The following is a 27,191-nucleotide window of genomic DNA, read 5'->3' on the forward strand; positions in this document are numbered from 1 at the left end:
CTTGAATAAAACTCAAACTAGAAACCAACGAAACTATTGCTTTGGTTTGTTTATGTTTTACGTCCTATTGACAGCTATGGTCATTTAAAGGCGTGCCAGGTTTTTGGTGGTGGAGGAAAGCCGGAGTTTCCGGGGAAAAACCACCGACCTACGGCCAGTACCTTGCGACTGTCGCTCGTAGACCTCGAACCTGCGACCAAGTTGTGAAGGGCTAGTGGTACATGTAGCAGAATGGCAGACGCTTTAACCACTTTGCCACCGCTGCCCCTAACCATAGTTAAATATGAAAAAAGCAATACAGTGTGTATTAAGATGATTTCCAGTAAAATTAAAAGCTAGCTCATGGAAAGGTTGCTTTGGTACATTATTACGTATGCTTATGAACAATTTAGGCGGTCATATATTTTCGTTCTTTGGCCTTATTAAATGCAATGTACTGTTGATGAGTCTATGAGAAAAATGACCATATGAGAGGAAATCTAGCACTATCTTGAAATTAAAAAAAACGTCAATGAATTTACCCCTTTATCTTATCTAAATATAGCACATTAGTAATTATGCATCTTTAAAATAGATTAAAATATAACTAATTTTGTTCGACAACCCTAGTAAATATAAATAATTGAAAAGTATAATTCTTTATAGTATCAGAAAATACAAAACATTGATGAGTATGATAGGTAATGTTACATATTAATATTTACGATAAGTACATTGGTTGGTTGAAGGGTTTTGTGCCTACATGAATCCGCCCTTACGGGTTTCATCTCACTGACGGAAGTCGGTGTTTTGTCGGCGTGAGTTATACATAATGTAAGTACATTGATACGTATGATTATTTATAGTATAGGTATATACAACACATTAACAAAATAGATTTTTACGGTACAGGTGAGTATAATATAAGGTATGATTCTTAATTGTACAGAAAATATAACACATTTTCAAGTATGATCCTTATAGGTAAGTATAACATATTATTAAGTATGATTCTTTAAAGTAAGAATTACTATAACACAATACTTGGAATGAGTATTTAAAGCCAATGTCAATTTCTCCCACAACCACTTTAGGATACCAAACATTTCCGGCTCATTGGTTTAAATCTGTCAGGATTAGGTAAACATTCTGGTTACTCACTAGTGGTTGAATATCATGTTTATCTAATTCTCGGTATACCTCGCGTGATTTAAAATTAACTAACTCGATTCACGTGATACATGTAACCATCACTCGTTGGGGAAACGAATATATAGCACTAATGACATTAGTCTTTACAGGTAAATACAATAGCAAGTTTAGTTAAAATGTATCTTCATAGTAATTTATCTAAAGTACACAAATGTGCTGAACTAAAAAGGGAAATCAAACTGTCCTCACCAATTGTGAGAGAAAACGTCCAGAATCCCATTAGAATCGGGATCATCATCAACGTTTACTTGACGATGTATTAGTAAGAAACGCTTAAACAGTGATGTGTTGGTCGTTTCCGGAGACACAATACCCAGACCTTTCACATCATGGATTGTTCTGATAAACTGCCTCTTCATGTTGGTACTCTTGGTCGTAGCTGTTTCCCATAGTTTGAAGATAGGCTTTCACAGCAGTCCATGTATATTTGTACTGGTCCTGGAAAATTCCATGAAGAATATTATTAAAATTAACGACAAGCAATGAAATATTACCTACAGTTTCTTAATATAAAATATATATTGTAAGTGTCAAAAAATCCTTAAACGATCTTGTAGATCTCCTTTGATTTATATAACTTTGCTACATGTATATTAGTGTTGTATGTTATGGTTAATGAAATATATACCATAGAAGCAACTAATTGTGGACGCCGGATCTGCAGCTGTCTTGTGGTAGCGTACAAGTCGATATCCGACTCCATATCCAGTCTCTCCAACGTTGTACTAATAAGGCAGTATAGACCACAGCGTTTGGCTCCGTCCCTTAACAACAAGACAAATTTCCATTTAAATAAATAATAAATAAGTTAAGAAATCATCTTTATTTAACGGCGTGTACATTGTCAACAACAAACATAAACTATGCAGAGCTTTTATCAGGACGCCGCTAAGAGAACAAATGTTGTTTTCGTGATGAAGGAAAACCCACGGTGGAAAACCACCGTGCCATCGGAAGGATAACAATGGAATCTCTATTTTCAGCGAAAATTCTAAAATTACTTTTATTTTGTAGTCCTTGGTTATTGTTTAATAGCTTAACATTAAGTCACATTCACATTTTTATATTTATTTACAGTAAAGATTTCTGATATCATATTATTAACAAACAACTTCGCAAGGAGTCTTCCAGATGTTTTTCTCTCAAATCAGCGATTTATGGGGGAAATGAAACAATATGAAATGATTAATATATATATATGAAACTATGCATGAGAACATATGTGGTATACTCAATAAACTCGTAATATGGTTAGCCATCTCTAAGCAGGATTGCTTCTAGAAAATATGAATGTTATTGAGCATATCAGATTATTATATAATATTGTAATTGTAATAATGACGCACAAACACGTGACCACGATTGGTCCCTGCTCTCGAGACATCATCCATGCCTCTACCAAATAATGGAGTTTACACAGGACAGTCTGACTTGATGGAATGGACGAATCGTTTTCCCAATTACTGACTCGGAACAGCTTCACACGTTGATTACTGTTACTTTGCTGAAACGAAACAAAAAATATAAAGTATAAAAGTACATTTGTAAGAAATTATGTCATAATGACCAAGTAATATATCAGTTTTTGGTGTAATATATACAAAAAGTTCATTTTTTTTTTAAATGGAAATCAATTTGTTGTAAAATTGATCTATTTTATATAAATCGTATTACCGATACAACATTTTTTTTATTAACCTTGTTTTTTATCTCCAACATGGATGCATTAATGCTATCCTCACATCGTTCGACCGACATCGACCGTATCTCAAATGGAGCAACATACTTGACCCTGGATTTTTCGGGCCACCACGGAATTTCCTGTTATAAAGAATCACATTTCAATTACCTTTTATTCTATTTCTTCAGTCGTATAGACTTGAGCTTCGAATGAGGTTACAAACAGAACATAATAATGTTGATTTTATTAAGGTGTCATGTACAAAGATATTTTTTCTCTTAAATTCACATGAAATGGTTATTTAGTAATTGTTTGGAATTTTTCTTTACATACATGTACGTAGAGCTTCATTTAGTTCCTCAAAGGGTCACTTGATAAGTCCGCATATATGACAACAAATAACGACCTCGCTTTTGAATGTCTAAGGGAGATAACTACATTTCACTTATCGAATGTACAGGCAGTTGATTATGTCTTCAATTAGAGTTAAAACGACACTCACAATTCACGTGAAAATCGTTGAAAAAACATGTAATGTTTATAACGAAGTAGATAGTATATATTATATTTGACACGGTTGTCAGCATCATGCCACAATAGCTAAACTATAACACGGAAGTTAAAACATATAACACGATAATTAAGACATAAGACGCAGATGTAACATTAAATCAGTAATAAATAGCGAAATAACTGAATGGCGAAGAAATCTCTTCCTGCTTGTTAACAGAAATGTGACGTATCCCATGGCAGACCTTTAAATTGTATTTGCTGGAAAACAAAAACAAATATCTACCTTGGAAAAGCAGATCCGTAAATGTTCCTGTTAAGATATCAACCAACCTTTTCGCCTACAGAATCCTCCAGACAGACGATAGTACTGGAGCGATATTCAGATACCATGGTCCAGAAATCCACAATTGTATGTTTCAGAGGGAATTGTGTTACTAGATACCTCAGGTGATGCCGGAAGCTCTGGTGTTCATACATTGAAATACGTTTGTTTCAATTTAAAATCACTCACCAAAATGGGGGGGGGGAATCAAACTGTATATTAAGGAATTAGGTTATTTTATACAGTTTTAAATATGGCAATTCCAATGAACTTTAAACAAATTTTGATTGCATTTTTACAGGTGAAATATTGAAAAAAGATATAATCCAAAAAAAAATGGTATTTTTTATTGAAGGAAAAATATGAAAGATATAATAACTATAATAAAAAGTTTCATTGTGATAAATTTGATATTAATTGATATTATGCCATCCAATAAAATTTCATGACACAACAAATTCTTTACAGGTCGTTGGAAAGTGTCAAACAATTTGGGATATTATCAAACATGAAAAGTAAAGGTTTCTCGGGGAGTATTACATACATTTCACTGAAATATCTTTTTTTTTCTTCTGTTTGCACTAATGAAAATATTTATAANAATATATATTTATATATAGAATACAACATAAATCTGTTAAATCTTCCGCTAGGCTTTTCTGCCTTCTAGGGCTTCTTCAGAAATACATTTGGTGTTACTTTTGCAAATTATTTTAAAGACAACATTTTGAGATTTTTAGATGATTGCTTTATTAGGTGAAAATCTTCTAGAATTTTTCAAATATGCCAAATACTTTGCATCCCGATTTGAATAACACAATGGAGTCTGGTGAAAAAAAGAATACCTTTCTTGGATATTTTTGTAGAAATCAAAGGACAAAATATTGTTAGCGATATATATTGTAAACCTACAGATTCTCACAATTATTTGGATTTCTTTTTATAACTAAATATTAGAAGATAGATTGGATGATTTGAAACTTTATCTTAAAATTAAACGTTATCATGCTGAAGTGGTACAAAATGCTTTACAAAGAGCTAAAGAGAAAGGTCCTGTCAGTGTAAATTTAGAAAGATGCTGATATCATACTATTTGGTACTATGTACAATCCAAATAATTGTAACCCGTTTCCTGTCGTTAAACATTGTGTGAGTTTTATGAAAAACATTGAGAACATGAAGTGTATTTTTGATAAGAAGAAGATTATAAACTCTAAAAGATAACCTAAAAACTTGCAACGTTTACTATGTACATTCAAATTTGATATGAATACCACAAATGATGTCAATGGTGTAAAAAATGTAAGAAACCAAGGTGTGGTGTGTGTAAGATTATCATTGAATCTAAAGAATACGTTTTTGCAAATGGTTCTAAAATAAAAATTAGATCAGAAATTAACTGTAATTCTAAGAATGTTATTTACTCTTTAATATGTTAACGATGTGGTGAATTTTATATCGGACAGACCAAATGTGAATTGAGACCACGAATGAATGAACATAGACAACAAATGAAGGACAATGAACTAAGATTTTTAAAAGCTAGCAAATCTATGCATCAATGTTCTAAAGATGATTTTTATATGTTATCATATTCAAACTGAATAGCGACGATGTAGTTGCAAGAGAATTTAAAGAAAAATGTTTATAAAAGCCCTCAAACCCAGCTTGAATGCACAATGATTTTTGCAATGTATTGTATGTAGATGATTTCTTTATCCTGGTATTGTTTGTGACGTCACTATGCTTGTTTATTGATGACGTCACTAAAATTGTTGACTATGCAAATATTGATGACGTCATGTTAACCAACTGTGATAAATAAACGAATTACTACATCGTAGTAAAACTATTATTTAAAAAAAAAAGAAAAAAGAAAAAAAGAAAAATACCTGTGTGGAGCGAACTCAGGACCATACTATTACTGATCCGACACACGACCGATGTCACTACATTGGACACATGAACTACGAGGGGTGTAACTTCGTGTTTCTCGAGAAAAAGTATTGGAAATTTTGCGGAGTCCCTTAATGAACAATTGTCAATCCGACCTATATGTATTAATTTAAATATTTGTATGTGTAGTATTTTACAGAAAAATAAATAAAATATGTATGCATATATATAACGGAGACAGAAGCACTGTATCTTCCTTCAAACCTTCATATAATATTTACGTTAAAAATGATTATTCTTTGTCACTACACAATGTATTCGTACCGGAAGTTTAATGGCGTTGATGTAGTTGTTCCTCTGAGAAATATCTGAGTATAGGACTACTCTGTAGTTGTCGTCTGTTACAAGAAAAAAGGAAACATATTTTACATAAAATTGTCAAACAAAAATAGCATATACAAATGCGTATTTACGATACATGTACTTTAGTAAGTGTTCGCAATTGTATGTCAATGCTCTCTTGGTATATCCGCACAACAAACTAAGACGGTAAGCCAAGGAAGATAATTGGTTTACGATCAAAAATACGACCCCAAGATCTTGCATATGAAAAAAAGCTAGATCCGGTTTCAGGACGATTAAGATTATAACTAATCGACTTCAAATTGTGCTCTAAAATGAATGCTAAAAACGTTACTATGTAAAATCTATGTAAGCCATATTTCACACCTGCAAAGAATGTTTCTTAAAAAAATAAAGCTTAAAAATACTTCAATATTCTAACAAGATATTAGGTGTGCTTTCGGTAATGATTTAGAGTCGAATACAAAATCTTAAAACAAAAAATCCTGGTGCCCTATGCTTCAGATAAGTTTCTTTTCTTGCAATTATATTTCGAATCATGATTATTTTGTCTCCAGCAGCTAATGAGATGGATATACTTATATGTAGATACACAATGTATCGCATCATGACATCTTTTAAATATTTTTTTACTTTAAGCAATACCAGGTGCTGAATAGTTTGACTTGCAATTTTGTGACTACTGTAAACCAAGCCATTTTCGCTGCAGTTCAATTTTCGCCTTTTGGGAAATTAACACTAGGCGAAAATTTGTTTCAAGAGCGGAGGTTGAATGTTTGACAGGCGAAAATTTCCTGGTATACAGTTACTATATATTATCTAAATAAAATGTGACAAACAGTTTGTCCTTTGTCTTAAGTAATAGATGAAATAATCATTTTGCTTGATAATTGAATAATTTGTATTGATATACCCGCATTTAATATTACAATGTAATGTATGTTCACAACTTTGTCTTGTCATATCCAATACTGTTACTTCCGTTGATTGCCATCAATGTCCCATTTTGGTGCATATATGTTATTAATTGGTAAGCCTACATATAGGTTGCTATGTGTGGAGATAACGAAATAAGTTGTTACATGAGATACCGATATTTCCGTTGAATAACACCGAGGCTCTGTTTCTTTTACCATAAATATTTGGTGCCTCTGGATAATTCGAGGATGTCGTCGGAGTAAAAGCAATATTTTGTATCGTCAGCTTAATTTCTGTTTCAAGAGTGAAATGCCTAAAATACTACCCTGTGAAAATGCTGGTTACAATTTTATACAAACTATATAAGCAAAATGTTCAGACATATCAACAGAATGGGCATGTTTACTGAAAATACTACACTGTAAGTGAGTAGCCAAGGCCTGTTGCTAAGGAATACAATTATATGTGTACCTGGTAGAATATCCATGTCGCGGTTCTTGTTCCAGTTCTCTGTAGACTTTGCAGAAACGTATTCCAAACGTTTTTCACTGATTGCATTAACATCTTTAAGAGTCTGTAACATACATTTTAAAGGCCGTTAAATAGCATATAAAAAAGATAAAGAAAAGATAAACGTGGTGAAAATAAATGTGTCTAAAATAACTCTGATGTACCTGAAACTCCTTGTTGCGTTGTGTGTGGTTTACAGGAACCTCATAGATGTCGCTTTCTTCGGAGCTGATGAAATCTGTTTTTGTTTGAAGGCTGTACGGGAAATTAAGTCCTTCTAAGAGAGCCTGATGAAGTGCTTTGTACTGATTCTGTAATGATAGACATCATGGTTCTTAGTCAAAACTTGTAGTTCCATTTACGAGATGTATAATGTCAGTTGATGTTATAGTACTGTTTAGTAAATGCAATATGTAGAATCTGCATTATACGAATTATAGACATAAGGACATTCCGTAGTATAAACTGTCGAATGGTCTTCGATTAAGATTATCACATCAACCTTGCCCACTGTCTTTCTGGTGGATATATTTTATTTATGTGTTAGTCTATACGACAGCCTTATCCATGCTTTAAGTCACTCGAGACATTCCACAGTCTGTAAACGATTCAGAGTATTTCTTCCTTATCCTTTTATTGTTCAAAAGCGCCCTTAGAATACGGGGGAGGGGGTTGTGATGTGTTGTTTGATTCTAGATAGAGATTTAGGGATCCGTTCTGACATTTTTTTTATAATATCAATTGCCTACCTATGGCGCTCTTTTATCTCATTTGTATCATTATTAAACAAACACACTGAACATGATACGTGTATAAGGCATACCACAGTTTGGACCATGTTCATTCGATTGTTCCTCATGATTGTTACATATCCATGTATGTCTATCACGTCTGCCGTCTTCCCTGCTTCCAACAAGGCATCCAATGCAATCAAAGTTCCTGTTCTCCCTATTCCTGCACTGAACAAAATATTACATATATTCAATAGAGATGATATTGTTTTAGAAAGTAACAGTATACAAATATCAGAGTTGAATTTGCAGATGCATCACTTATCGACAACGGGGGATAACTCCGTAATAAAGATTATTGAAAAAAAAGTTGTGAGTATGGATAGGTTTGTTATCAACGTATTTTGCCATTTTCATTTAACAATAAACATTTATTGTTGCCGATGAATGAATTTAATCTATGCAGTTAAACAAAATATACTGCAGTTGGATGTTGAGATGTGTACCAAGTTGTTATATTAAATGATGTCATTTAAAAGATATATAAAAATATGCAATACTTTGTTATTTTCTACCTGCAATGAGCAATGAGTGGTCCCTCTCCTTTTGTCCGTAAACGCTGCAGATGTCGGTGAAACATGACAAGTTCCAACACATCTGGTATGTCGTGGTCAGGCCATTTTGTGTAGTGAAACTGGTGTATTTGTCGCACTTTGCCTTTCTGTGTTATTCAACAAATAATAGGTGTTTAAAATACTTCCGTTGACTTTTGACGTTTCATTTGTTTTCAATTAAATATTTAATTTCAAAACAATTATCGGCATGCGTAATGATTCTCTTAAAATAATAGTCATAGACGTAATTGCTCCACTTAAAAGGAAATTTATCGACAAACGTTGAGAGTTTTTTTCTGAGGGAATTACATATTAACCCCTATTGAACAAACATTTTTGCAGCAGAAAACCTAACTATACTGCTATAATGTGAAATATGCATATTATTCAATACTAACTTAATGCTATTTTAATTCTTTAAGAAAGTATCCTATATATATATTAAAGTTATTCATACGCCTGGGGAGTTCTATGTGATATGACTACTAACACCCCGTGAATAGTTTTTGAACCGTTCGTTCTTTGAGTGTCGAAGATAGTGCATGTTTTCTCGAAAAAAGTATTATGTGTCTTTATCCGATTAACAGATGTGCGCCGCTGTCAGCCACTCAGACTTTACGCTATATAATTTATGCAGCCAATTCAAATAACTACTGGAAATGACGTCAGACCTGACAATTACAAAGGTGGCTTTTCAAATGTCTGGACATTGCTGATGGGGAATTAGGCATTATTTTTAGATCAAAAGGACAATCATATCATCACAGAGTTATGAACAAAGTTCATTTGGACGAAACAGTGAAAGGAAAGAGATGAAATAGAAATATCGACTTTGGTAAAGCTATCCCGAATACTTAAATCATTATGCAAAATCATGTGGGAGATGGACGAATTGGACTTCGTTTAAGAATGTCTAGTATACATAGGGCTAGGTGTATATTATCACATTTATAAAGTAAACTTGGAAAAGATACGATATATTTGTTAATTTGGTATCTATATTGCAATCCAGTTAACTTGACAGAACTATCAATGTTTTACTTACGTGTCTATGTTTCAGCGTAATAACCCTTATGACGTAGAAAGCGTACTGTTTTTCAGAGTTCAGGTTGATGACAAATGTCGCCGTGGTGATCGGGTCGTCCATATTCGGCCAATATTTGTAGCATTTGTTCTGATTAAATGATATTAAGAAGAAACCCTCGGTTTTATACATTGTGTTATTGCTTCAGATACAATAGTTTAAAACAAAAACACAAAACATTTTCTTTCGTGAGATTATCTTTAGAATAACGCTTAAAATTCGATAGATAATAAATTACTATATATTTCAATAAAACAAATTTGTAAATTTAACGTTTAAGTTATATTGTATTGCATCTTGATAAAAGCGTTAAGCGTATTTCCTTATCTTAAGGTTTGTTGTGTTAACCAATCCTTACCTTTCCATTTTCGTATAAATTGGCCAGCATAGCAATAGTTTGACATTTTTGCTGCCAAATCATCAGCCAAAATGCCTCGAAAAACTTTTTCTTTGGACCTACATTCAAAACATTGTCAGAACGTGTTATAATAACTCCCTGAACAACTGAAATGAATTTCGAAATAAATACAATCATTATTTACATTTAACAAGTGCCACACGACTATAAATAAAACCTTCAATTGTCATTAAGATGGGAGGGCCTAGTGATAGTAGGTAGTGTTAACCATTTATTTTTTAATTGTGGAATTGATTATTTAAAGTTTCCATCCAAACAAATTATACTTTATATGGGTTTTTTAATATTTAATCAGAATGCATAACGTCTAAATTAACACTGAAATTTTACTCTTTTTGAATTATCATCATTATTTGGAGACCAATTATCTTTGCTTTATATATATATTAAAACTGTACCAACGGATTTCAAAGAAGTAAAACGGTTTTTGAGACCAAATAACACAGTTAACATGTTACTGAAATAGTTCAATTCGCAAATGAGCCTTCCTGCAAATAGAAGAAAAAGAAATATCTCGCGAATCAATAGTAACAGTAGAATTAGACCAAATGCCAGCAACACATTGAATGAAAGTCCTATAAACATAGTTAAACTGAAAATAGTTAATATAAATATACATATATATTTGTGTAATACATTGTCCAATCAATATCCGCGCGTTGGTTAGAATTGTTTTCGACTATATGCATATATAAAACTTTAATAAAATATCATTACTTAAAACAAAGTTACCAAAGATAAATATCACTTATATTAATTATGATCTAGTCCAGCTATGGCATGCATGAGAGTAATTAGATACCTTGCACTGCAATGTAGACTTTTGATCTGGATGTGCTCTAAAAATAAAGTCGTAAACTGTTAATATGTTTTTTTATTGTATTACTTACATGTAATAGTTACCAGACTTTCTGTTCCAATCAATGAGAAAAATAATACATATCGTTTAATATGCCTAGAACGACACACATTCTGCCAGCAAAAATGGGATTTTTGCACTGTGCAGTTGACATCACTTCACTAAATGAGTTGTTAAATTCTCAGTGAGGTCTCCTTTACCGATCACTTAAACTTAAATATATTATTAAATTGAACCGATATTTGACTTGTGATAAACCTGGCATTCACATGTCCATGGAGCATAAGATCACATATCTTATTATAATGTCACAGATATAGACATTTATATTATATATATTATTAAAATGTTCACGATTGTAACGTTGGTATATGAAATTGTTGTATTTTATCTCCTAGCCATTACTTGCATACTTAAATTTGTTGAATCAGTTCTTACGTCGTCAATATAGTTGGCGTTGATATAATCAGATCCCGGTTCCGACTTCTGATCCTCGAGAATCACCCTGGAGTGGTCGTCTACATATAAACAAAGAAATTAGGGGGAATGTGTTACCACACTCATCAGGACGTGATCTGGTCTATATGCAAAATTAAATACTCTGTCATCTCAATACATAATTTATTCAAATATTACATCATTGACTCATTCAGCTAATTGATAGGTTTCTAAAGTTGGTTATCCTTAAGCAAGTTTAATATACTGAATAGATTTTACATTCACATTTATTTTCATATTCATAAACTTTACTTTTTAAAGTTTAACAAATAATATATATATGTACACGGAAATATCGAATTAAATCTATTTTTGGGGATGTTGTACTCCTTCTTCCCTTCAACATGTGGGTGTACAGCACCAGATCGTAAAGTCTGAAAAGACCAAAGCAATTCATTGAGATCAACAACATGAACTTTCTCAGACATCAAAGCGAACATGATATGTCTAGGTGTTTAATATAAATACTTAAGGTTTTCACTTAATTAACAAAATGTTAGGCACTATATATCAATTTGATTTCGCGTGTAATTTTTATTCGCAAAATATGCTTGCAGGTCCTATTCATGAATCCTAGAATTTGCTTTTGAGAGAATGTTCTTTCAAAATTGAAAATAATTCTCAATGTAACTAATATTAACAGAAGACTGAAATACAGAATGAATCTCCCCGAGAATCAACACGACAAATATTCGCTCGCGAAAAAAGTTATCAACAGTAATCGACTAGTATGTCATGTACATTTACAAACAAAATTTAAGTTTTGTAACTAATTGGAATATACCTTTCATATGATTGACATGGTCAATCTATAATCGAACAGGTTTTTTTGTTTGTCTGTTCGTATATCATTACATATAATAATGCATAGACAACTGATTCGTAAATGACCTGGTATTCCTTGTCCAGAAGTTCGCCAGCTTCTTTTAGCTCTAAGACAGCCCCAAATTTTTTTACGGGTATCGGAAACGACTCGTAGACATCACTAAAATTTCCACCAGAGTTTGCGTACATGTTTTCTTCGTCGTCTATGTCAATGTCCTTCAACCCTGGTGACTTCATGCTCGTCCTTTCTTTATCTTTATTTAAGTTCTTCGGTTTCTGTACAGAATCATTGTTTTCCTCTTCGGGTAAACATTCATCTAGTCACGGAAATACATGTGAAGTACATGATCCTTTTTATATATTACATGTTCAACAAATATTAATTTTCATTTTATCTACCTTACTACCTTTTTATGTAGTGACACTCATATCATTCGATTGTACGTCGTGTGCTATCACATATTCTGATGTCAGAATTATGACAATAGACATGAGGTAATGACATTGTGACGCTGCATTGAAGACCATTGGCATAACGATATCGATGCGGACGAATTTATGTTTGTGAAAAACATTAAGATGCATCGTTGGTAATATTGTTTAAATAGATCTGCGGTGTATATTTCGTTTCTATTTCATATGAGGCTCATGGTACATATTCCAGACTTTTCTTTTAAACTCGAGTCAGCCAACCTCGCTAGACTTCTGGACTTGTTCAATAACGAAACGTAAATTTGTTTCAGATCCTAAATGAATTACATACTAAAGTATTCATTTAATATAGAGTCGATAATAAAGAAGTATAGGGGAAATAGAAATTCTACCAAATCGAGGTTACGTCTCCCGAGTCTGCAATAGAATCACCATACCCAAATACCTACATAATAGATTCGGGTGGTCAGCAATGATGACGCCAATGTATTATCCGGGGAAACTTTTCGAATAAAACAAAAGAAAATACCCCTAAATTGAAGACCAATTGACAAGGGGCATAACTCATTTACACATATGATTTTTTAAGTATGTGTCCACATTAATGAAAAACAACTTACGCATTCCAGTATCCTTAATGAAGAGCCTCGTGTTTGGTTTGTATTTAGGACTGTTTTCACTTTCAGCCTGTTGTCTTCTGAGATTAGAAAAAAATCACTGACTATTGCAACATAAAAATTATAATGAATATTTCCAATATGGATAAGCATAAGTTTTCTGTTTTAACAGTTCGCAATATTTCCAATCTATTAAAGTTGACAATATTTACTTTGTAATTTCCTTCAGACAAATTCACAGTTAGAGTATCTAACCACTCTCGATTACCCTTTTGATAAATATCACATCTGATAAAGCCTCTTTTGGGCGTAAAGATATTGGTAAATGATGCGATACATTACCTTTTCAGCAAAATTATAATACCAATGACTACCACAGCGATCAAACACGCTCCGATTACTCCTCCTACTGTGCCCCCAGTATCACTTCCGGTGACGTCTTTATCCGATATCGGCTGATCTGTGTATTAACGCGTTAATATGCTTAACTATATGCTTCACTGCAGTAAGCATCATCATATGCTTATCAATATGTTCTTCTGTATTACATCGTAATATTGGATTTTGCTTAGTTATATTTAAAATGTAATGTTATAAGCAAGAACCTCATTATGGAAACACTCACAGATTAAACATGTTAATTCAACATCGTACAAACTGTTTATTATTTGTATATCATATTTGGATCAAATTAAGCTCCTGAATATAACCTATTCGGAAACGTTCAATTTCCCACAAATAGAGCAAATTCGTGAATTTCAAACAAATTATTGTATATCTCAAAGCATTATAGGATCTAAATAGTGCAAATCTAGCTGTTTATCTTGCTGTGTTTCAATGGGATCGTTTATTTGTAACGTTCATGTGTATTATAATTTTTATTCCAAATTGCACAGATTCCGTATTGGCATTGTGTATCTTATAAAGAATCTACCTCATTTTACATTTTATAAAGAATCTACCTCATTTTATATTTCATAAAGAATCTACCTCATTTTACATTTTATGAACACTCTTCCTGATTACCTATTTGATAAACAATATACCTGATGATACATTTTATGAACGTCTAACTGACTATGTTTTTTATAAAGAATCTGTATGATGATGTATTTTATGAACAATCTACATGACTATGCATTTTATAAACAATTTATCTGGTTATGTGTTTTAATAACAATCTACATGATTATGTATTTTATAAAATCATCTACCTGAATGACAGGAATTGCCATAGTAACCATTCATGCACCCCTCTTTGCATTGTCCATTTTCGTGATTGCACACCGTCATGTTAAAACACTGACCACACGTGAACATACAATCTTGTCCATATGATGAATTTAGACATCCTGTGCCAAATAACAACGAAACAGCTTTGTAGATTATGAAGTCTAGTTTGATTAATACCGCTACAGTCCATTTTCTATTCATTGAATCGGTTTGTCAATATGGTTGGAATACATCTTAAGAATCTACTACAAAAACAAAATATTTGCAGATACGACCAAACTAATGCAAAAAGTATTGTTAGAGGACGGCGTTTTTTTTTTAGATTGACCATACATTACACACTGTAAAGAGTGCGAGATAAACACATAATAGGATTTGGTGATATCTTATACATGTAATTTAACTTCACAAAACCGCATACTAAATAGGAGACTGGACAAAGAAAATTGAGAACAAATGGACCATTGTCATTATTGAATGAGGGGGAAATGACGTATTCAAAGCAAAGATTATATAAGTAAACAGTTGAACTATTCTATGAACAGTTTCTATTTCCCCATGACTAGGTGTATTTCCCAAAGCGAAACAATGCGACCTTTGTTAGATCTTTCTATTTTACGCGTATTCTGAATTACTCAAATCGCATATTCATTTTTTTCAAAAGAAATTTAAACTTTTCACTAAGCACCCGCCAGTTGTTAATAGTGGTAAGATAATATGATAATATTACACGCCCAGGGCTAAAGAATAGATAATTCCCACTCTAGATTTTTGTTTTTAAATTGATAAAACCCAAGCCTAGGGTTTTACATATTTTTTTAATCCCAAGAGTAGAAATGTCCCTATCATACAGCCCTTGGAATAAACGATTATTTTTCTCTCTTTCCTATCACTACAATTTGCCCTGATGTCACTTAAAATACCCAAATTTCCTCATTACTGTATCGGAATGTTTCCTATTTCGTGACGTCAACTAATTTTTTGTCCCATTAAGCATGTCACTTGCCCTGGACAGTTCTGTCATTTACGCACAGGAAAAAGAGAATTATCAAAGATAAATCTTGCACGACCTTCTGATGAAGATATACTCACGTTCACTACACGTGTCACCTCTCCAGCCTGGCAGACATCCGGATGCAGAGCAGTTTCCTGTCACATGACTACATGCAGCATCCTTACAACGACATTGATTCGTACAGTTGGCACCAAAATGTCCTGATATGCATTCTGATTAGATAAATGTATGTGTGTTACATGTGTATCATATTTACATTGTTACGTTTTAAAACCAATAAGATATTTGCTTCTACGAATATCCACGACTATTTTTCTATTAAAAAAATGATCATGGTTACAAAAAAAGATCGTTACTACACGAAGGTTTAATTGAAACTGATAAGTTATTGATTGCTAGAATTTGGTAATTTTGACTGACCGAAGGTCTCATGGTAGCTGTTTAATATTATATCAATAAATTTATCGGGAAATCTCATTGCAAATGTTTTGGTTAAGTTATATTTGTAAAATCCATCGTAATCGCTTAGAGGTCTCAATGTAACGATATTCATTTTATTTAAATTTTGCTGGTATTGTTTATTGATTTTATGGAAATTCTTACTTGTACTGCACGAGCTACCAATGTATCCATCACTACAACCATCTGATGAAAAACAAGTTCCATGGAGGCGGCTACATCCGGGTGTGTTACAATGACACGTGAGGAGACAGTCTTCTCCAAACATGTTTGCGGGACATTCTGTAGGTAAGCATTTCATAATTGTAGATAGTAAAATTTGTGCATGCTGTAATCGTAATGACAAAAACCGCACATATATGATTACAGATAACATAAGGACGACATGTAATGTTAATCTGGTGAATGGTGAAAAGTAATTATTTGGTACATTTGGTACATCTGTACTTACGTGTTGAGCATGACGTTCCCATCCACCCAGATATACATCCAGGTATTGCACATGTCCCATAGACGTGGTTACAACCGAATGTTTTGCATCTACATTGTGATGTGCACTTGTTTCCAAAATAAGGAGCAACACATGCTATCAAAAAAGTAAGTAGCATTTAAAATCTTAATAACTGCGATTTGATTCAGTTATAATAAGGAAATTCATAACATCAGATTTTTTTTTTTACATTGGCTCCGGTCTCATTTAGTTATAAAAAAAATAAATCCAGAGTTTCAGTTAAATGGCCCTTATTTACCTTGGCTACATGAAGAACCATTCCAGCCATCTAAACAGCCTGCACTTGTGTCTGTACAAGTTCCATCTGCCTTATCACATCCGGGTACAGCGCAGTGACATCGAGTGTTACAATCCTTACCGAACATTCCCTCGGCACAAGCTATTACATAAACGTTATTATTCATTAAGGATACTCATAACTTTCAGATGTCGTTTATATCCATTAGTCATTATTCATCAGATAAAGATCTAGGCCTGTATTCATGAAACCTTTTTTTATACTCAAGCGTGAATTCTGTACTTAGATCAGCTGTCTTGTTACTCGCTTAACTCATGCAACATGGTCAAAAAGTCAAGATAAACATTAAAATCGTTATTCGGCTTTTTTGTACATGTCCATGACAAAATGTGTTTTGTAAAAGTTAATTTATCAAGGACAAAAAAAAAAAAAAGATTAAAACCAGAAATTGAGCTTGATTACAAGAACAGTTTTATGAATACTGGTCTTAATTGACCAACAGAAACGCATTTGTAAAATTTTGTGTCTACATTATGTACAATATGACCGATCGGTTCAAGTAGGTATTACTTTGCCCTTTATGTCAATTCTTTGTTGTCACGTAACGGAGGTTAGCATTTCATTTTAATGTTTCCTACACATATAATTGGAACAAAAAACAAGGAAATATTTTAATGTGAAAACTGCAAAGCTCTGGGAACAGAGTATTATTTGCTCAGCAGTGACTTCTCCTTAGAATATTGTATCATAACTGATTAGCATTAACAGTATACGTTTCTTTGCATTCCAGATATTTCGTTTCATGTGGCAGAAATACAGATTTCAGAGTATTTACAGTAAATAGATAATATTTTAAACTAGATATAAACTATCTTAAGACAAAATGCTTAATTTTAATTATCTGTATCTCTAAGTTTAGCCTGTCGCACACCCACATAAAACAACGTGTCAAGACCCGGCAGCAGAGAGATGACGATAACGCAAAATACATCCTCCGGGTTTTCCCGTTTATCTTTGTTGTTAATTGAAATATTACGGCGTCATGGTAAGTAAATCTCTAAACGATGTTTCCTGTTTCCAGCATAACAGTATAACATTTATCTTAACTGAACAAACTCAAAGTGTGTTTGTTATCTTTATCTTTAACTGCTTAGATCTGATGATAATGTGTTATAATGTCATGTAAGTAAGGGAAGTATTTCATTCAAACGTTTCCTATACAATGTACCTCTTAGTGGAATACAAAACAAGTAGGTATTTCAATTTGTATTATTTATAAAAGCTTTAGACTTGTCTTTCAACTATTCTGACATTGCATGTATAGATATGATTTGACTAAAGAAGTTTTTAACAGGACGTTTGTTTACAAAACATGTTAGTCATATTGAATTCCCAAACTTACGTATATTACATGACTTCCCCTTCCAGCCGGCCCCACATCCGGGTACGTTACAATGACCTGTTACTGAGTCACAACCAGGATCATCACAGTGACACTTGGATGAGCAGTTCTCGCCAAACGTTGTATTCGAACAAACTGAAAGTGATGAAACATATTAATTTCTACTGACTTATAAAAACAAGAACTCTCATTTACCTAATATGATTGTATGACTGTGAAATAATTGCCGAGTGGTTCACCTGAAGAAGTATACAATGAAACCCATTCATTAAAACCTCATTGGGGTCTTAGAGGAGGTGGAGTTAATAGCGCGCTTGTCTTTATTATCAGGTAGACAAGAACCGTAACTCTATATAACTATTACACCCTATATATCATGTGACATCGTAATTGTAAAGCACGCGTACATAATTCAGGAATCCAATAGAATATGAAAACATTTAAAACATTGCTTGATTTTGACCTTGATTTTGGTTGTTGCTTTTTAATCAACATATATGATATACTACTGTTCTGTGAATATATAATGAAAACAAACACACGCTACCAAGTTCAACTAGTCTTTTCAGAATGTTTCTTTTTTCAATTAATAATCTTTATGATATGACACTGATTAGGATAAAAATAATTGTTATTGTAAAATGTATGCGAATTTGAATTTCTGTGCGCAAATGGACAAAGTATACTATGATTCCAAAAGCTGGGGCTAACCTTGACTACAACTAGTCCCATGGTAACCAGCCTGGCATCCTGGTGTTTGACAGAGCCCGGTCACTCCGTTACATACGGGCATTTTACAATGACATTCCTCAACACAGTTCTCTCCAAATGTAACTGATGAACAAGCTGAAATTGACATACATATATACTACACCGCACCCATAATTAGAGATATTTATCTAACCGATGTAAATGTACTTTTTTTTGTTATGATATGTGTGCATGTTAAATCTGAGTGCAGAAACGTTCACATATCGACTGTTCAAGCTGTTGTCGGTTTATTCAACACGACATCGGTTTCATGTTATATTCCTCACAAATATGAAAATGACGATTGTAAACTACCATTTTGAAACGCATATCCAAAATGTCAGGATTATTGGGATTTTCCTAGGAATCAATAACATTCAAAGCTGTTAACGTTTTCTTACTACTACCGATCACCTGTGAAGTAAACTTCATGTAAGTTCATGTTGAGAAACAATTCCCCCTACAGGGCACTTTATGAGGTTTCTTTAAATAACAATATAAAGAGTACCGTTGGGCGAAAGATTCCGAGAACTGAATTTTGTAGAAGTATTTGTTTGTGTTATGTTCCAAACCCCTTTTTCTCTTATACATTCTGTAGAAACCCTGTAATTATGGCTCTTCCCTGTCTTGTATAGTTAAGTTTCTAATTGTTACATAATGTTGTCCGGTCGTGGTACATCATACCAACTGAATCAAACCCCTTGATGTCGTATCTTTTTATTCTTTGTCCTTCATTTTTATGTTTCTAATTGTTAAGTCCTGGTCAATACCAGCGCTACTAAACATTATAGAATTATTTAAGTCTGTCGTGTCGGGGTTAACACAATGCTTGCAAAATCGTTTGTCCCAAATACTACATACTTTGGTTACAATACCGTGGTCCAGTCCAGCCCGCATTACAGTGTGTAGAATCACAAACTCCATTGTCAGGGTCACAGCCGTGTTTACAGTTGGCACAATTGTATTGACACTGGTCACCGTATTTATGTTTAAAACAACCTGACAGATTAATTGCAAAATGCATTTATATATTATTCACATATCTTGTGAGAAAATAGCGGAACATTGTTTCACAAATTGACTTTTAGATAATATTGATAAAGAAACAAAAGTACTTTGAAATAATAGAAGTGTTACAGGACAAATATGAACTGCCGTACCATATACTTAACAGAACGCATTCTAAGCAAGATGAATTTAAGCCTAGAAAGTAGATATACCTACATTGAATTTATAAGCGGTTTCTTATTCTGTATACAAATCATCTCTGGCATTAAGAAACTCATCAAGTTATAAATTACCATATACATCCACCTCACACACGTCCATATACGCTAGTGTTGGTGCTGTCCTTGTGATGATTATCATCACTCTCCGACCGGTTCTGTTACACGAGGTGATGTTTTGAGTTACGTTTGGGAAGCCGGCGTCCACATCCTCATAACATTTGATACCAGACGGTATACCTGTATCGTTTGATACCCACAAGGCAAAACCATCGGCACGATCTGTAAAATATGCGCAGGAATCAGGGTGAAAGGTCAAACTGGAACTAAGTATGTACCATTTCAATGACGTTAGTTTACCTTCTATGTTATACATATCATATTCAACGAAATATCAGTGAATCGTTACGTTCACATCTGACGCACATGGACGTTTTTCAATGATGCGAACTATATGAATACAGACTATGTAGTATACTACTTATGTGTGGTGTACGACAGAAAAATCACAGGAAAGCATTTTACTTCGAATATGACAGGCATACGAATGTATTTAAAAATAAAATCACACTGTCATTTAAAGTGACGATAGGTGTTATCATGGTCGTCTAGCTTTCCTAATATTACGAGTTAATATTAAGTTAGTTACCATGTCATTACTGCCGATTTGTCACACACTATAGTGAGATGACCAATATTGTCACATTGTGCACGTTTATATAGAGTTTTTTTTTTATTTTTGTCATTTTTTGTTCTGAAATATTGTCATGTATATTTGCTGTTCACAGGAAAAGGATAGTCAAAATCACTGGTAAGTATATTAAGGGAACAGGCAAGCGTAGTATTTGTCTTGTTTGCTTACTCTAGCATTGACACGGTTTGTAAAACTGCAAAACAAGTGCTGTATCAAAAATCATTCACCAAGTTCAAAAAACAACAGTGTATTATGTGTATATGCTTGAAAACTGAATGTGTTGCTTCTAATGATATTTAATCGTGCCGTCTTAGAGCGAAATGCCGATTGACATAATACTTCATCTCATCAAGATACACTCCTTAATACATATGTATCGTACCATATCAATTTACTGCTATACACTTAGTAGTGGTATAATAACGACTCACCTGGACCTCTAAATACAATGTCGATTCTATGTATTCTTGCCTTAGAAGGAAAGGTACCTCGCCACCAGACCATTTTTGCTCCGTAGGAGGCCATGCAAACATACGAAGAAAAAGGACCATATTTTCCGTCTTTGGTCGTGGACACCGGGTAATATGGAGACGAAGACGTTGCATCCAGTGTCAATTGACTCTTTAGGTTGACTGTAAGTGTAAAAGAGAAGTATCATATCAGTTCCTATTTTTAAGATAACACTTATGACTAAATTCTTGTAACATCTCACGGTATAAATATGTATTTTTACAAGAAGGTAGTAAGCGTACATTGTATGTATCAATTTTTATGATTTGCTATTATATAAAACATTAAAGTTGTTACAAGGAATTTACATTATATTTTATCGCAGTCTTAACATGCCATTTATCTCAATAGTCGCCTTTCAGCCCCTAAACAATAATAAGATATGGGACCTTTTAGATGATCGTACTCTTTAAACATTTTCTCTTTCTAGCGCCATGATACATTGGGAATAAGTTCGTGTTTGCAGTGGGTTATATGTAAAAAAAAGATAGAATTAGGTAACATAAAAAATGTATAAAAAAATAGAATTAATTAACATAAAAAATGTAAAAGGAAAAGTGTATTAAAACTTCAAACGAGAGCACCAATAATATACATGATACATTTATTTTGTCTTGTTTTGAAGCAGTCTTTTTTAACTCATCACTACATAGCCAACACAGATGTCTTCATTTTAGGTAAACTATGTTACTTTTTTAGATGATCATTAATGTTTGTTATAGGTGTATCACTACAGTCATGTTGAAAATTCCGATTTTATTACGTTAAACACTTATCGTTGTTTCTACAAATATGTTTGGTCCCTTTACATTGATTGATTGCTATCTACATCAAATGTCACAAGTAAAACTATACAAGGTTCCATCTCATTTAAATAAAGTAATAGCTGATATTAAACACACTAAATATATAAGCAACTGTACACTTACTACTCATTCGACTCCCGGGAAATATACTCAACAAAATGATTACAAACGCTGTTGGCAGAACTTCTGCACACCTGGCCATTTCTATCGATAGAATATCATTTGGTAGTTGTCTGACAGCATGATATAACACATATCCACGTTAGAATGATAATACCTGTTGTTCATACACTAACGTTTTAGCTATAAACTCAGACCAGGAAGAAGGATATACATATGTAAGCGTAATAGGTAACACGCCGGGTTATTGTTCATTTCAACAAGATCACCTTCCAAAGCAAACGGATAAGTACTATTATACTTAGAACCTAGTATACTTATCAGTATTATGACCGTATCAGGAAATATTCCTTAGGTTATGTTCCATTGCTGAACTTTAGCAAAAACATTTTTTATAAAAAAAAGTGTGACAAACGGCAGCTTTGAATAGCTAACTATGCATTCCCGCAGTTGCGTATTTTTCTACATGAAATAAAACTAATACCAATATAAAAAGTTATCCATAAATTTAGTTGATATATTTAAATATTAATTATATTAACGTATAAATTTTAAAAGATTGGTATTAGAAAGCACATATTACTATGTACTAAAATAGCTGGAACAATCTCTAGTTATATCCTTTTCCGAATGAAACTCGAGTGAAGGTCAATTGGGAAAGTATTTGTAACGTTGCTGGATTAATTTATTCGAAAGACAGTTTGCGTTTTAGTTGGTCTAAACGAAATAGTTCTTATAGGTGAGGATCACTATCATTTATCAGATTTTCGCACGTATTTTTCAATCAGAATGAGAAAAATGAGAGTTTGCTTAGGATTTTTTATGGTGTTGGTCCAGTACGCAGCTGTTCTGATGCCAAACTCGGCCATAATATGTTTCTGGAGTTGTTATTTGCTTCGTCTTAGTTATTATCGAGTCCTGGTTTCCGTGACACGAGATGTGTCTACTTATAGAGGTAAAAGGTATGCAATTTTATTCTAAGCTTCAGGTTGATACTTTTACAGAATTTTTCATATACAGATACAGATACAATTATAATTGATGACATAAAGCTGAATTAGTTGATTCAACATTTAACATGCATACATCTTGTCTTGCTTGTTGATTTTCATTGATTACACTGTGTTATGCCTTAAAGTCATGCCTTAAAGTTTTTGCTCATGCAATTTTTGAATTTACAGATAAAGGACATGTACAATTTATTTAGACATGGTTGTAAATAATCTTGCAATTTACTAAATGTATTACCAAATCCAATATGAATAACATTGAAAATGAAATACGTTTATTATATAACTATATTTATTCCAGTGTGCCGGACTCCACATTTGATATTGTCTGATAATCTCTTATTAGGGCTTTTCATAAACTGGTGAAAAGACCTATTGGAATTGTTATGTTTCTTCTTATTCTTCTACTTTTTCTTCTTCCCTGATTTTATGGCCACCAATCTTTTGATTGGTTGCAGATGTGTTAATAGTCTTATACAAATTTTGTAGGTCAATGTTAAAAGGTATCATTGCAACATTTTCAAGTAGGTCAAAAATCAAATATGGCCACCATGACGTCATAGGTCAAAATCTTAAAATGGCCATAACTCAAAAACATTTGATTGTTTGTAGATATTCTTCGGGGCTAACGTTTCTCATTACATGATATTACAAAAAATGTCAAATACAAATCCTCGCTGGTGGGTCAAAGGTAAACAATTTTTCAACTTTTTCATTTTTCAATATTTTTGAAAAGTTCCTTTAAACTTTTTGAAATGCCGACAACATTTTAAAATCAATTTTTCTCCAACATCTGTTTGATATTTTTCAAATTATTTATAGCATAAAAGTGTCCCCAGATAGTGTTTCGAATTTGGGTGGGTTCTTGACTTCTCTGAAAATACAAAATGGCCGCCATGACGTCATATCTCATTCATTTTTTTGTGTGTAAAACGTCAACTTTTAGGTTTCGGCAGGGGTCAAATTTCAAAAAGGCTATTTTGGGTAACACATTTAAAAAATCTCAATGAGTTCTACAATGGCTAGGGTCTTGATATTTACCATAAAAGATGCTCAGGTGATATGCTATCAAGCTTGTGAAAATGGTTGACCTTGATCGAATTTCAAGGTCATGGAGGTCAAATGCCTAAAAATATGGCCTCTTCTTAATAACCAAGAGCGATGATATTTGGTCAGTAGCATACTGCTTTCAATTGCTATTGATTGCCAAATCAGTCCTAACGGTGAAAAGCCCGTCAAATTTTTGGCAACAATTTCTAGTTTTGAATTGTTTTTAATAGTATCGAAGATAGATATTTCATAAAAAAACAACACAAATGTACAACTTTAATTAATAAAGAACAATTTATGTTACTGTTTTAAAGTCTTTTTGAAGTACAGGCTATAGCAAACTCACTCAATCCATATTTAGAGGAAACGTTTGACATTTGAATCTTTCTATAGAAATTAATGTATGATCTAGATCATAGGACATGTCCATACTGCATGTATACATTTTGGGAAACATAAACTAAATCGGCTTCGTAGTATATACAAATATAGATAGTACTTTAAATATATACTGTTATGCACCTTTATTATGTGACATGTTCCTGTAACTCACATCAAATAAGTCAGTAGGGGTTAACTAGAATACATAAAAACACGAGCCCCAAGGGCCTTAACGGCCACATGAGTTGTAATACAATTGTCATTTGTTGTGATGTGACAAAAACAAATAGCAGGTGATTGTCAGATAAGATGGGAATAGCATTAGCCAGTCCCTAGGAAGAAATGGGTGTCCTAGGGGTTGTGAAATTCACACTTTGATCTGCACATTAGGACATTATCATTCATGAAGTTTTGATTCTAGCAATCAGGGCCTGAAAAAAAACTTTTAGCTAGTTTGGACTCCGTCCCTCAGGCCCTGGGGATGCACATAATGACAAGTTCAACCAAGTTGATTTTTTTCCCATTACAAATAAAAAAAAGAAAACCCCAAAGTCTCAGTTCTCTTAATAAACTACAGCAAAATTTACGTCCAGGGATGAATGAGTGATATTTGATATACACCTATACATCGGATGTACACCTTCCATATATATCATATACACCTCTCATACACCAAATGAATACACCTCAGTTAATACATATGGTATACATCTCAGTTAATAGATCTGGTATACACCTCCCATACATCAGGTATACATCTCATATACATCAGGTATACACCTCCTATACATCAGGTATACACCTCCCATACATCAGGTATACATCTCCCATACATCAGGTATACAGCTCCTACACATCAGGTATACACCTCCCATACATTAGGTATACACCTCCCATACATCATGCAAGCACCTCCCATACATCAGGTATACAGCTGCTATACATCAGGTATAAACCTCCTTTTATCATGTAAACACCTCCCATACATCAGGTATACATCTCCCATACATCAGGTATACAGCTCATATACATCATGTAAACACCTCCCATACATCAGGTATACATCTCCCATACATCAGGTATACAGCTCATATACATCAAGTATACACCTCCCATACATCATGCAAGCACCTCCCATACATCAGGTATACAGCTCATATACATCAAGTATACACCTCCCATACATCATGCAAGCACCTCCCATACATCAGGGATACGGCTCATATACATCAAGTATACACCTCCCATACATCATGCAAGCACCTCCCATACATCAGGTATACAGCTGCTATACATCAGGTATAAACCTCCTTTTATCATGTAAACACCTCCCATACATCAGGTATACAGCTCCTACACATAACGTATAAACCTCCTATTCATCAGGTATACACCTCCCATACATCAGGTATACATCTCCCATACATCAGGTATACAGCTCCTAAACATAAGGTATACACCTCCTATACATCAGGAATACACCTCCTATACATCAGTTATACACCTCCTATACATCAGGTATACAGCTCCTATACATCAGGTATGCACCTCCTATACATCAGGTATACACCTCCCACACATCAGGTATGCACCTCCTATACATCAGGTATACACCTCCCATACATTAGGTACACACTTTCCATCATCAGCTATACACCTCCTATACATCAGGTATACACCTCCTACACATCAGGTACACACCTCATATACATCAGATATACACCTCCAATACATCAGGTACACACCTCTTTTATATGTACGTCAGATTGATACATCCTATACATTAGGAAGGCATCTCCTATTCATCAGGTATACATCTTCTATCATCAGATATACATCTCTCATACCTCAGGTATAAACTTCCTATACATAGGGTATACACCTCCTATACATCAGGTATACACCTTCCATACATCAGATACACACCTACCTTACATCAGTTATACACCTCCTATACATCATGTAAACACCTCACATACATGTACATCAAGTATACAGCTCCTATACATCAGGTATACACGTCCTATACATCAGGTATACACCTCCCATACATCAGGTGTACACCTCCCATACATCAAGTATACACCTCCCATACATCAGGTATACAGCTCCTATACATCAGGTATACACCTCCCATACATCATGTAAACACCTCCCATACATCATGTAAACACTTCACATACATGTACATCAAGTAAACAGCTCCTATACATCAGGTATACACCTCCTATACATCAGGTATACACCTCCCATACATCAGGTGTACACCTCCCATACATCAAGTATAAACCTCCCATACATCAGGTATACAGCT

At 33.5% G+C, this 27,191-nt stretch overlaps 1 protein-coding gene across 1 annotated transcript; it reads right to left on the minus strand.

The window, feature by feature from the left end:
- Nucleotides 1-292: 292 nt before the first annotated feature.
- LOC110448691 (receptor-type tyrosine-protein phosphatase mu-like) lies at nt 293-22,597 on the minus strand. Its single transcript, XM_021495070.1, has 29 exons — nt 22,440-22,597; nt 21,432-21,632; nt 20,382-20,588; nt 19,942-20,079; nt 19,042-19,176; nt 18,331-18,465; nt 16,929-17,069; nt 16,631-16,765; nt 16,324-16,461; nt 15,798-15,932; nt 14,687-14,824; nt 13,815-13,932; nt 13,476-13,552; nt 12,490-12,740; nt 11,885-11,972; nt 11,539-11,618; nt 11,044-11,080; nt 10,182-10,279; nt 9,785-9,913; nt 8,701-8,846; nt 8,218-8,353; nt 7,559-7,705; nt 7,356-7,458; nt 5,928-6,001; nt 3,716-3,847; nt 2,890-3,012; nt 2,538-2,695; nt 1,820-1,955; nt 293-1,629 (listed from the first exon to the last, which is right to left on the minus strand). The coding sequence occupies exons 1-29, from the start codon at nt 22,516-22,518 to the stop codon at nt 1,519-1,521; spliced, it is 3,726 nt and encodes a 1,241-aa protein (XP_021350745.1). The 5' UTR covers nt 22,519-22,597; the 3' UTR covers nt 293-1,518.
- Between the last annotated feature and the right edge of the window lie 4,594 nt (nt 22,598-27,191).

The sequence above is a fragment of the Mizuhopecten yessoensis genome, unplaced genomic scaffold (assembly GCF_002113885.1).
Source record: "Mizuhopecten yessoensis strain PY_sf001 unplaced genomic scaffold, ASM211388v2 scaffold4135, whole genome shotgun sequence".
Classification (NCBI taxonomy): domain Eukaryota; kingdom Metazoa; phylum Mollusca; class Bivalvia; order Pectinida; family Pectinidae; genus Mizuhopecten; species Mizuhopecten yessoensis.